The following is a 12,426-nucleotide window of genomic DNA, read 5'->3' as shown; positions in this document are numbered from 1 at the left end:
CTTCTCGTTTGTCCAGACTACAGACGCCGCCTTTTCCGCACAATGGTCTATCTGATGATTTCGCTTCAAAAAAGTAACGGGAACACCATCGCGTTTCGTCGGACACATTAAAAATTATTACCTCAAAACTGGAGCAGTCCTGAGTATTCGATTCAAGTCGATACGCCTTGCGATCACACCGGCTATAATTAGTAAATGCGAAGCATTATTTAAAGAGCAAAGGTATGTATGACATCACTGTTATAGGAACGCTGTTTCTCCGTGTTCCGTAGTCAGTAGTACGGCAAAATTTGGGCTACGGTACATACATAGTACGCAAGCGCAAACAGCTGCGAACATCTTTCTTCGTGAAGCACATGATCGAATGGCAATTACATATGAAGTTCAGTGGAACTTCCGGCAGGTACTCGAGCCGGTTATTGAAGCGGTGCAGGGCCATTAGGCGTCAATCCTTTTTTTACTGACTCGTCAACCGATAGTTAGCGTCATTCATTCGCCAAAGCTTATCGCATATCCCTGCATTTGCTTAACTCACCACACGCTAATCTCCGCTGACCACCATGTTTGAAAATGGCTCCATCTCGGCTTTTGTATGCCGACAGTGCCACATGCATTCTAGTAGCGGCGTAATATGACACTTTCCAACTTATCAAATGTTTAAAGAAAAAATAAAGTACAATGCATATATTGTACATTCTGTTAGCATTGCGAAGAATCCAAGATTCAAATGAACAACAGAAACACGCACCAGCTCCCAATTTCAGTCCCGTGACTAAGACAATGACAAGGGGTCACTTAGTGTAAACGCATCCACGAGTTGGCATCTCCCGAGTCTCTATACAATGGCCCAAATGCAACAAGGCACATCAGTGGCATGTGTACATGACGGAATGCTGTAAGCTCTGTGGGTCATATCAGGCTTTTATAGAGCGTTTGTGAACTATCCCTTGTGTGGAATCTCGGCCTGGATGATGTAACGATTCTATTCATGTGGTATCACGTTTCGCGCTTCCTTAATAGCCCAAACGGTGCTCTGCTTGGGCACGTTATCTCTGGGATAGGCCAGTTGTGACCGCTGTATAACAAAAATATAATCCAGCAACAGGAATCTGTTCATTATACTAGCCATAGTTAAGCTTGGAAAAAAATATCTTTGTAGAATTTGGATAAATTCATAACATCACGCGTTCACTTATGAACTGTGTAACGCTAGTCTTTCAAAAAACAACCGGAATATTCACCTACTCATTAAGCCTCCTCGATATTCTAAAGATCGAAGGACTCATAGTGTGTAAACATTAGAATTTGGTGTTAAAATATCCTACAAGTAAGCTCAAAATCACTACAGAAATATTGTAAATGGTCTTTTTCCACTGAGTTTTATGTAGAGATAAGCACACAATGAAGAGCGGAAACTGTTTGGCAGAACTCAGGCAGCACTTCACGTGACTACCTATAATTTATATCCCTAGGTTCCTGCCGGAGCACAAGGATTCCATCAACACTTACACGTATCTTCCTTTCGGAGTGGGTCCAAGAAGTTGCATAGGCATGCGCATGGGCATGGTGCAAGTGAAGTACATTCTCTACCGCCTCCTGCAGAACGTCACCTTCGAGCCTTGCGCAGAAACTCAGGCAAGTTCAGCGAGCATAATTTGTCGAAGCAGTCAGCATAAAGTGCCTGCACTCCACATTTCTCTTAACGACGCAGTTGAACATTGCGGGTTTCAAAAATTCATTGCAACCAGGGACGCAGTACAAACATTAGTGCAAAAACAAAAGGGCATTCTAGCGCCTTCATACAGTAATACCAGCTATCTGAACTTCACAGAAGAAATCAAACATGCTAAGGAATCGAGGAGGTTTCACTCACCATGCACGGGCACTGAGCCGATAGGTTCGCCACATGACTGAACTGGGTGTGGCCTCAAGAATGCAGACGCATTATAGCAGCGGAGAACCCCTCCGTGGATCCCGCGGAGTTCACCAACGTACTGCGTTGTATTGTGTAACTATGACACCGCCTCCCTGCAGCACGTTTGCTATGCAAAGAAGCGGGGTACCAGGGGGCGGTAAGCATGCAGCAAAAATATCAGAGGATGAGAGAGAGTCAAGCATCCCCATATCTTGTTATGCCAAGGGTTATTGAGCGGCTATTTCACGGGCATAACTTCGATGGCGTTGTCGACTCAAGCTCAACATGTCAATTTACCGAGACTGAGTCATGGATGGACAAAAGATGCCTGCACGCTAACTACTCAGCACGCTGATTTTTATTGCGATAGCAATTATATGGACACTTCCACCGTATTTCTGCCGTCGGCGTCGCCGTCGCCGTGAGGTTCCGTATAGATAAAATCTCTGCCGCGCGCCGTATGCCCGAGCGGAAGCGTGCGGGGACGCACGCTGTCACGGAGAGCGAACGCACTCTATCTTCCACGCGCAAGCAAGGAAGCGGGAAGCGAGCGCCGGAGGGAGCGGGGGGGGGGGGGGGGGGGGGCGCATTTCTACTCTGCCAACAACCGCGCTCGTCGCTCGCTCGCACCGTCTCTTATCTCCACACGGCTCTGACCTTTATGCCCGTGTATTCGCCGCTCAGTTTCCGTTGAAGCGATAGACCGCACGTACATACCTTCGCCGCTGCGGCGTATCCGCTTGGTGCCAGAGTTTTGACGGTCGTTGTCTGCAGTCATTCAGTGTGATCTATTCATGTTTGTTTGTGCGCGCTCACACCACGCTTGTTCATTCAGTTAGTAATAGTCGGGCCACATTTTCCAACGCACGCTACACATGCAATGCTGCCCGGATCGGCAGTGCAGCGCTACAGGTGTGTCCCTTCGCACGCGCTGCCCACGGGAAGCGCTTCTCATCAACACCACCGTTTCACACGCGCCTTCTCGTGGTCATCGAGTCTCTCTTCATGTCGGTCTACTTACGCCGCAGCACACCTGCTTACTTAATCAGGTCATGTTTACTACAATTCATATTGCTACCAAAGCCGCTCACCTTACGTCGTATGACATTGCTTTGTTGCTATCGCATTCATTGCTTCGCCCTTAGAGCGAAACTGTGACATTTTTTTCATAAGACTGTCAAGAGTGCGTGAAATGTCTAGAATATGATATTAACTGTCATTTCTGCATACCACGGAAGACGCCCGCTCGCAGACCATTGATTGTGTAGGGCGTACGAGCTCGCACTTTCGTATGCCTCCTCCCATGCTTGGGCTCGTCACATTGCTTCTAATTCTATCTCTGCTGAGTTGCGGTGCGATCCATGGCGTGCATTGTTTGCCATAGCAAACTGTGACGAAAGGAGCCCAAGCCAGCGTTCGCATAAATCCGTGCGTCGGCATGCCACTTGAAAGCATTTCGGTGCCAATGTTTGTTAATTCATGCAAACTCTTCTCGAGCATCAAAACTACAGTTATGACAGAAATACGCTTTTTTGGAAAATAATGGAGTCGATTGCTCATTCTCTATCAGCGTTTTCTAAGAGAAAAAAAAGCGGGCAAGTTTGCACTCGGTCCTGCAAAGCTTATGCACAGTGAAAGGGTCAATCCTCAAGTCTTACTGGCTGCTACTGCTAGGTATTAACTTGGTTGCTGCTAGGTATTAACTTGGTGTTAACTAGGTATTAACCGCCGGCGCACAACTGCGCCGGTGGTTACTAGGCAATGCGATGTGACGTCATCACTACTGCTTCGGCGCATGCGCGGCTAGGCAACGCGGGCGGCGTCGGCAGTAGCTCTGCGGGTGGCCTCGTTGGTGCTGCTACAATTTCTTTCCCTCTATATCTCGCTCTCATTTTCTCTTTCCCTCTCCCGAGCATTGCGCGCGCCGCGCGCATGCTCTCCTTCCCTCTCCTTAACGTGCCATGTCAAGGCAACTTGTGTACGGCACGGAGAGGATGCGAGGCACACGCCGCTCCGCTAGGTATTTGCTAGGTAACGCAGTGACGTCATAGCTGGGCGAGGTTTTGCGACAACCGTCGCCACTTCTTACGGTTAGATAGAACAGCTTCGCTGTTAAAATTGCAGCCGAACACATCTCACGATGACTGTCGATGGTAATGCGCAAGCATTTATTGAGCATTGAATCAAGCTACACGACGTATTACCACAGTCGAAACGAGTTATGTATGTGGCATGTACTGCAGCGGGACTCCTCTTTCCGGCTTCCCTAAGAACACTCGGCACAATTTAGCACCGCCGCTGCGAAGCCTACGAGTGGCTTCCGAGATGCATGGCGCGCTGTTGCGTGCGAACGCTGAGTAACGCGTCATCCGGCAACCGGGCTCCTCTCTCGCGCATCTTTATGGAGACGCTGCGCCATCTGGTGGCACTGCCGAGAAGTTCGCGCATGGCCTCCGAGACGAGAAGCGTGGCGCGCCGGTGCCTTCGAACGCGAAGAGTTGTCCCCTCGCTTGCCGCAGACTCAGCGGTACATATTCAGTGACCCAAATTGGCGAAAGGTTCATTGAAGAGCGGCACATACCCAGTGCATTTTTGGCGCAGCTTGCTTATGCGTCGGGTTGTTTCCTTGAGGAAATCTTGTGACGTGGGTTCGACTGCGCTCAACATCGGAGAGATAACTGGATCTTCTTCGTGATTTTTTGTTACAGAGGGGGTGGGGGAATAATATATGAAACGCAGGGGATTTAACCATGTGCTGAGCCTGGTCGGCTACACTGCACTGTGGGAAGGAAAAGGGAAGACATTATGGAAAGCAAGTAAGCCACCAGTTAACGTGCGCTGGAGCCGCCTAAGTATTTGACTTCACCGCGCATTGTCGCCGATTGTCACTGGGTACAGTTGCTTTCAGGAAACGCAGCAGCGCATATGTGGCCGTCTGCATCTGTGATATCTGTGACCATGGTCCCAAGATCTTGACCATGGACTTCTAGCTCGTTTAGAGCAGTGTGGAAGGCAGGCTTTTTTTCGTAACACTGCAGAAGAATAGCAGCTATTATTCAGTTTATTCACCATCGCGTGGATTGCATTTGGTGCTCTCGCTCATTCTTAATGGGAATGAGCATGCATTGGTGAATACAACGCCCCATCATAAACAGCATAGCAGTGTTTCTCCACTTCGGGGTAGACCAGGTAACACGCACAGCTGCATAGAGGGATCGAGTTAGTGGAAACGATGGTGAGTGAAATCAAATCAATGCTACTTATCTGATGTCCAATAATGTTTTACCGTGCTTAAATCCCGGATTGTGTCAGTTCTTGATGAAAATATAGAAATGACGTCTACCTTCAAGAGACAGCTTGAAGTTCTAGCACCTTAGTTTCCTTTTCACATAAATGCCAAACCCAAAGACGTTTTCCGTTCGCGTGCTTAGGCGGAAAACGTGTATTGTACCGTTCCCTTAAGGAATGTTTTGTGGGCAAGTGCAATAATTACCAACCTGTGTTTCGCACCCTAATAAGAATCCAGAGTGCAGTTATTATCAGCTATTGTACGTCATGAGATGCTCACACCTTCTGGCATCGCCCCGCACAAGAGCCACATAACTCCATGGATCCTGCTGAGGCCGCATGTACACCCCCAAATACCCATGATTACGCAGAAATCCAGTTTTCCATCTACCGGCCTGAGGCAGCTCATCTTGTGCCACATAATCACAACGTATGGTGGCCCTGTTCCCATCTATACTACGGCTCAGTAGCATCATCTGCCGCAGCAGCAGCTTTCGCCTTGCCAGAACTAGTTACTACGTGGCGGTTCAAGCTGTACCATAGATCTACGTCAGCTGCTGCCACACTTGTTTCTATCCAAAAGGAAGTCAGATTCGTTTGCGACCAACTGCCTTGTGCGTGGACAATGATTTGCGATTTTATGATTGCGTTGAAAAAGAGACCCTTATTACGTTTTCGTCCTTGACATTCCAAAACATATGGACATTGCAAAGTGAACAAGACACAAAATTTAACTCCAGTCATTACCTAGACACTATGACCTACAAGGCACGGACACTATCGGCGTTGCGTGACGCCAACATAGCACGCTATTACTTTTTCAAGGCCCGATACAAACTCTCTGCTTGCTCGTCTGAAACAGTTTTTCCTCCGATCAGTGAGCATAAAAAGACCATCATCACCAACGTCTGCGCAAGTTCGACAAGGACCTGAAGTTTTGCATGCCACCTAAGCTCGAATTCTGCGACGCAAGTTTGGTGCAAAGAATGAAACTTGTGATATTCATACGGCTCTATGCGCACCTCATCGGTCGTGAGAGAATCCCAAATTGGGACCAGTGTCACGTACGAGAGACACTAGCACTCACAGTCTACACCTGCCATGCGTACACGATCAAGCGACAGGCGTTAGTTTCGTTTCTAAGAGCATTCTCTCATTCTCGGATAGTAAGAGCATTCTTGGTAAGAGCATTCTCGGATGGCTTTATTATGTGTCCTTTGGCTTCACCCGAGCTGTGAAAAACTAAAAGTAGGAGCCGTATATGTAATTTCCTAAAGACACAGGACGGAACACAAGATAAACTACACCCCTTTGTTGACCAGCATTCATCGCAGCCGTATTCTTGTCATCATAATCTTCCATTCCCCTTTCGTTCCCTTTGCTCCGTTCTCAACGCAAAATATCAGATTAGAGCGCATAAGCTTAGGCCAACCTTTCAGTTCCTATGCAAATAAAATTCACCCTCCTTTGTTTGTTCGCTATCAGTGAACTCAATTGTATTTCCAAGCTAAGGATAACTACCCTCATTTGTGCAGGAATGCTGACGTTTAGATCAGGTGCCAAGAAATCTCTGATTAATTTGATTCCTCCCAGCAACTTTCATTTTCGTGAGTGAATCAATATACTTTTATTTCCATTTTTAAGCAAGTGAAGAAGCCGGGGGGGGGGGGTGGAGGGGGGGGGGGAGGTCCATGTGCTCCAGTCCCAGCCTCCGTCACTACCTTATGTGGCTAGACGTCGTACTTTCATTCGTGCCCCATATTGAACGAGATCGACAGCGTCTTCTCATCCGTGTAAAAAACGCACTTATTTCTTGCAGGTACCCCTTTCTTTCGCCAAAGGCAAGGTCCTCCTGGAGCCCGACCCGCCCATTCAGCTGAAAATTGTTCCTCGAGTGAAGTGCTAGTTCACAGACCCGTCAGATTCTCCTACAAGGTCAACGCCGCAGTGTAGGATGCCCCCGTGACAATCTAAGGACTCCTAGTGTTGCAAAGTGTCGAACCAAGACTATAGTTTCGTTGCATTTCATGTTCGAATATTTCCAAGGAGTGAACGCTCGTCATGTACATTACTGTAGTGGTGCTTGTGCTTGCCTTTAGAATGTTTGTCAGTATTGATTAAGTATGTTGGTTTTTCTTCAAAGAAAACTTTGCTAGCAGATGATGCTACTACACGTCACCGGCATCTGATATTAGGACCACATATATTTTTACATTGGTATCTGCTGTGAATAATGCATTTCATTATATCTTTGTTGTAAAATTTTCACAATCATTCCTTCGTCCTTTATGTGATGTACATATCAGAGAAGAAGAATGAAGTTCGTTCAGGAGAGCAACGTGCCATATTTAAAATGGAACAACAACGTTAAATATCTCGGTAAAATGAACGACTTAGAGTAAACTTGTATTTAGCTTCGATGATTGAACAATAAAATGCACTAAGAACACAGAAACAATTTTAACTTCGTGAACAGTAGCGAGTTTAGTGTGGCATCGGGTAATCACAATGAGAGAGAAAGCAAATGATATATATAGAACGGTTCTCCAAAAACAAAAAACAGAAGTTTACAGTTTGAGTTGTTGCTGGAAATAGTTCGAGGGGGAGGGACAGAAGCTCCAAAATCAAGCGTAGTCAGTTGAGAAAAGACATGTGAACATCCAATGCATTCATTGAACTGCATGTGAAAGTATACCTATAATTACACGAAAAGCTTTCCAACACTACCGAAAGACAGCTCCATGCATGCTTTTATGTTTTGAGTTTGCATCTGTTCGCAACGCACACGGCTGCAGCACTTTATTATGGATCATAAGAGGGGATTTAAGCAAAGTACTAAACACTAAACAATCGATTGACCAGGGGGAATCAGTGCACAAATAAATTTCTCATATACTGCTCATGATGTCCAATTTCGGGCGCTCTTTAACATTTTCACATCACAGTATGGGTCCGACAAGCAGATCACTTTCCCAAAAGGACAGGAAGACCTCCAAACTTATACACCATGGACTGCAGTAATATAAAAATACACCAATTTAAACACCCATAAAGGTATTTTAGGTGGCAAGCTCAAGGTAATAAAACCGCTGTTGAACCCATCAGAACAGGAAGTTATCGTTTATTACAACACCAATCGGAATAATTTCTGCACATGTCGCCAAAAATTAGGAAAATTCAATTCGCATCTAAATTTACAAAGGCTGTGCGAAACGCGCTAGTTAATGTACGCTGGTACAGATCAGAAGGTATTGTTTCATACTTGCCACAATTGCTTTGATTTTACCAGTAGCCTACAGTTAACTTCAACAGTAAAAATTATCAAGCTAAATAGTTTTACGGGAATGTCGCATTACGGCCTGTGCAACGTGCTTGTACCTGTTTCAAACATGATACTTCATTGCGACTGATAAAAATAGGTGACTACATTAAGTGTTTTGCGTCAGATAACAAATTGTGCTGTTTTTGAGTTGTAGCGCTGAAAGCGAAACATTGTTCCTCAAGCCATGAAGATATAGTGTATTTATTGACCAGTCCAGAATGTTGTGTGTTTTGTGCAACATTTTTGTTGACAAATTTCTATTTTTGTGTATTTCTTATGTCGCTTGCGAAGCCATGTGATGTTTCTACTGCCCTTGCATTTTAGTTTTACTCACTGTACTCACTGTTTTGTTAACAGAAAGTTGTCATTACCAGCCCGCTTTGAAAGTGGTTGTCTGTTATCATTATCGCTGTGTTGTAGTTTGTTTTACGGCCCAGTTTAAATCGTTTGTTGTTGCCAACTTCATTCATCCTACAAAAAATGGCGCCAGGTCACTGAAAATTATGTGCCATGATGACTAATAGCAAGTGGCAACATTGGTTCATCTCCAAGAACATGAACAGTTATTTTCAATAAAATGTTGCAAACTTTTGTATTCATCCACTGAACGCTTGCTTAGTGTGGTGGCTTCGTGCAAATTATTACTTTTGTTGTTTGTCATAATACCTGTATATTGCAGGTCACCGCAAAGCACCGCTAGCTAACTGGTATAGAATAGTTTAATTGTCTCTTGAAAGCGCGTGCCTTTATATTGTTGGACTCATATAGTTTCGTGTAAAACACTGCTCACTGCCTGAAAGTTTAATACTAACACAACATATGATGTCGCTTGCGAATAAATTATTTTACAGCCGTGGATATTTGATGTATGTAAGCTAAAGAGAGAGAGCAAGCAAGAGAGGAAAGGCAGGGAGGTTAACCAGAAGTCAGTTTCCGGTGTGTAAGCTAAAAAAAATTAAAAAAATGTAAGCTAAAAAAATACAGTGTCATTCCACTCTGTAAAGGTGGATGACCACCGAAGCTGTGTATGTGGTGATTGACTGTTGCTCCGGTGAAACGTACGTTTCAAGTTTGCGGGATCGGGGCGGCATGGACGGTTCGCATTTCTTTTCGGCTCGCGGTCCTGGCAGGCAGCACGCTTACGCTTGGTGTCCGCGGCCCGCTCATCGTCGGTGGTCTCCTTCCGCCGCTGCCGCGCGAATTCCCTTTTCCGGTAACGCCGTCGTTCTTGGTAGGCACGCTGTTCTTCGTCAGACCGCACAACACGTGGCCTATTCATTTCACAGTCAGAGCAGAACTTAGGAAAGGAGCCGTCATAGAGCATGCCATCAGAAAACAGCAGACACTCGGATTGGTAGGCACTAGTTTCAATATGTGGGGTGGCGTACACGTGTATGCTGCGAACGTAGACATGGCCGACGCGGGTCAAAAGTGTAGTATCTGTTCTTATCACCTTAATATCTGATGCGGGTTGTATTTGGACCCAAGATATTAAACCTATTTTTGCAAGTTGGCAGAGAGCTTGAAGCCTGCTTCACCTCCTCCGCGGATCGGCCCGGTATTGCACTATCTTGGGGAGTTTTGGTCAATAGATATCGATCCGCTGGAAACAAGCCATATACATCTTCGCTGTAAAAGCCATAGTTTCGCCCGAAAGGCGGAGAATCAATTGCGATAGTGAACTTGTGGACAGCTATGCGAAGTAATGAAAGTAGTTTTATCGGCTGTATAAGCTTGTAAACATCGCCGTAGTAACTAAATTGGCAAGCATGGTGTCACGCGCGCACAAGCAAACATGAACACATCTCATTTGATGACCGCGGAAGCTCGCTGTCAAAACACTGGTATAAGGAAACGCGGCAAAGAAGCGAGCGAATTGCCCTTCGTGCAGCCGCTCGCATCAACGCGAACTAAGCCGCGAAAACACAGCGGAGGGCAGACTCTGTCTCCATCGCAGATGGCTTTCAAGATACAGCGGCCGCCCGGCCGCCCAGCCGCCCGGAGTATAACGCGCCCCCCTCCCTACCCTCTACCCGGAGCCTTGCTGCCCGGTGGGCGTGCGCGGGAGCTCGGACTGCCCGGAGAAGAACGCGCACTGTCCCCCCCCCCGCCTCCCTATCCTCACCCCGGAGCCTTGCGCGCAATGGAAGATGGTACGCTTCCTCCATGATTCCTTCCCTTGCGCTTGCAAGATTGAGCCGCAATCGCCGGCTCACCTTTACACGCTTTCACTCGCACCTGCAGTATAGGGAGCGTGGCGACGATTTAATTATCGCTGGCTAGAGGAATGCACCTCTAGCATTTTATGTCATTAAAACTTTTCTCTCTCTTTTATTGTCCTTGGACTTTATACGGAATCTCACGGCGACGGCAGCGACGCCGACGGCACAAATGCGCCTGGAGTGTCCATATAGTTGCTATCGGAATAAAATATGGGTCGATCCTGGCGATAGGGCTGAAAGAGTCCAAGCACAACGGCACATACCCCTACAGACTCTGAGACGTGGGCTCCGGGACCTGTAACGCGCCCTTGAGCTACCCTTGCCACACCTGGGACCCAAAGCAGTGCCAGATACCAGTGTAAGAACAGATACTACAATCGGATCTAGCCAAAAAGGCAGACCGAATCGGCCATGTCTACGTTCGCACCGCCCTCTCTTTGTCGGCGTTCCAAGCGCTTGCGTATCTAGCTTGCTTTCCTTCCGCTCTCCGTGGTGGCGGTGCCATCGAAACGTCATGCGTGTCTAGTTTCCTCCGGCTCCTCAGAGCGGCGGTTCCATTCTCGTCTCTGTTCCTGCCGTCGCCCTTCGTAAACACGTTGCTCCTAGGGAGTCCGGACTATACGCGAATACGATGGAATTATTATAATAATAGCAGAGGTGGGACGAGAATGTGTTGCGTACCTATCGTCACGATGACCACCGATCAAGACAATAAATGTGTTCGTACCTTTGTTCCAACTTCTGTGTCACATCTGAGTCGTGTGCCACAACAGCTTCGCTGGTCATCCACCTTCACAGAGTAGAATGGCTGATTATTTTTACAGCGAAGGCTGTAAAAAATAATCATGTCACTCGTTTGCCTAGGTCACTTGCCAAGGTCAGATAAATGTCTTGCCTTGGTCACGCTTGTCAAGGTCCAACAAATGTCACTCGCTTTCCAAGAGAGAGAGAGAGAGAAACGAAGAGGGAAAGGTAGGGAGGTTAACCAAGGGCGGGCCCGGTTGGCTACCCTACACTTGGGGAGGGGAAAAGGGGAACAATAGATAAGGATAGAAATAAAAAAAATAGAGTCAGTCATTCGCAGAGACAGTCACAGAAGAATCTCCGCTGTCACAAGCGTTCGTACAATCCAGTACTCTTCACGAACTGCAGAAGGGCTTTTGTGGCCCTTGGGCTTTTGTGGCCCATGCAAGAATGCATAGGCCATGGCCCAAGAATCTTTTCTTCCAAGAGCGTTCTGTTATCTAACAGGTTGAGTTTAGCTTGTAGAATACGTCGTTGAGTGTCAAAAGATGAACAGTGACACAGAAGGTGCTCAAGAGCCTCGTCGCAACCACACAAATTGCACACCGCACTGTTGGTCATCCATATATTAGGAACGAATAGGCGTTGGTAAATGCGACACCCAACCACATGCGACACAGTAAAGTTGTTTCACGACGGGAGAGTCCAGGTAGTAGGCTAAGTAGCAAGTGAGGGTCAAGAGAGTGCAAACGTGAGTGGGTGAAACCCGGTGAATTTCATCGCAGAAGTGTGATGTGGCGAGCAATCGATTGAAGTTGCCGCGCTGCATTCGTTCTTGAGAGTGGTATAGGAACCAGCTGATGTTTGTGATGAGCCGAGCGTGCTGCTTCATCTGCGCTGTCGTTGCCAACAATTCCGCAATGTCTTGGCAACCA

General features: G+C 46.9%; 1 protein-coding gene and 1 non-coding gene across 3 annotated transcripts in view; both read left to right on the top strand.

The window, feature by feature from the left end:
• LOC119446103 (cytochrome P450 3A41) overlaps positions 1-9,422 on the top strand; it is a 63,749-nt gene extending 54,327 nt beyond the window's left edge. For both annotated transcript variants that reach the window (XM_037710454.2, XM_049663898.1), the window contains 2 exons: positions 1,473-1,635; positions 7,023-9,422. In XM_037710454.2, the coding sequence (XP_037566382.1) occupies positions 1,473-1,635; positions 7,023-7,109 (250 nt within the window). In that variant the 3' untranslated portion in view covers positions 7,110-9,422. The remainder of the gene's footprint in view (positions 1-1,472; positions 1,636-7,022) is intronic.
• A 514-nt stretch (positions 9,423-9,936) lies between these two features.
• Positions 9,937-10,120, top strand: LOC119446900 (U2 spliceosomal RNA). Its single transcript, XR_005190840.1, has one exon. It is a non-coding gene; the product is annotated as a U2 spliceosomal RNA (small nuclear RNA).
• The last annotated feature ends 2,306 nt before the right edge of the window (positions 10,121-12,426 follow it).

Source organism: Dermacentor silvarum, chromosome 3, assembly GCF_013339745.2.
Source record: "Dermacentor silvarum isolate Dsil-2018 chromosome 3, BIME_Dsil_1.4, whole genome shotgun sequence".
NCBI classification, from domain to species: Eukaryota; Metazoa; Arthropoda; class Arachnida; order Ixodida; family Ixodidae; genus Dermacentor; species Dermacentor silvarum.
The sequence above is the reverse complement of the archived record's forward strand: the minus strand, read 5'-3'. Positions and strand labels throughout refer to the sequence as shown.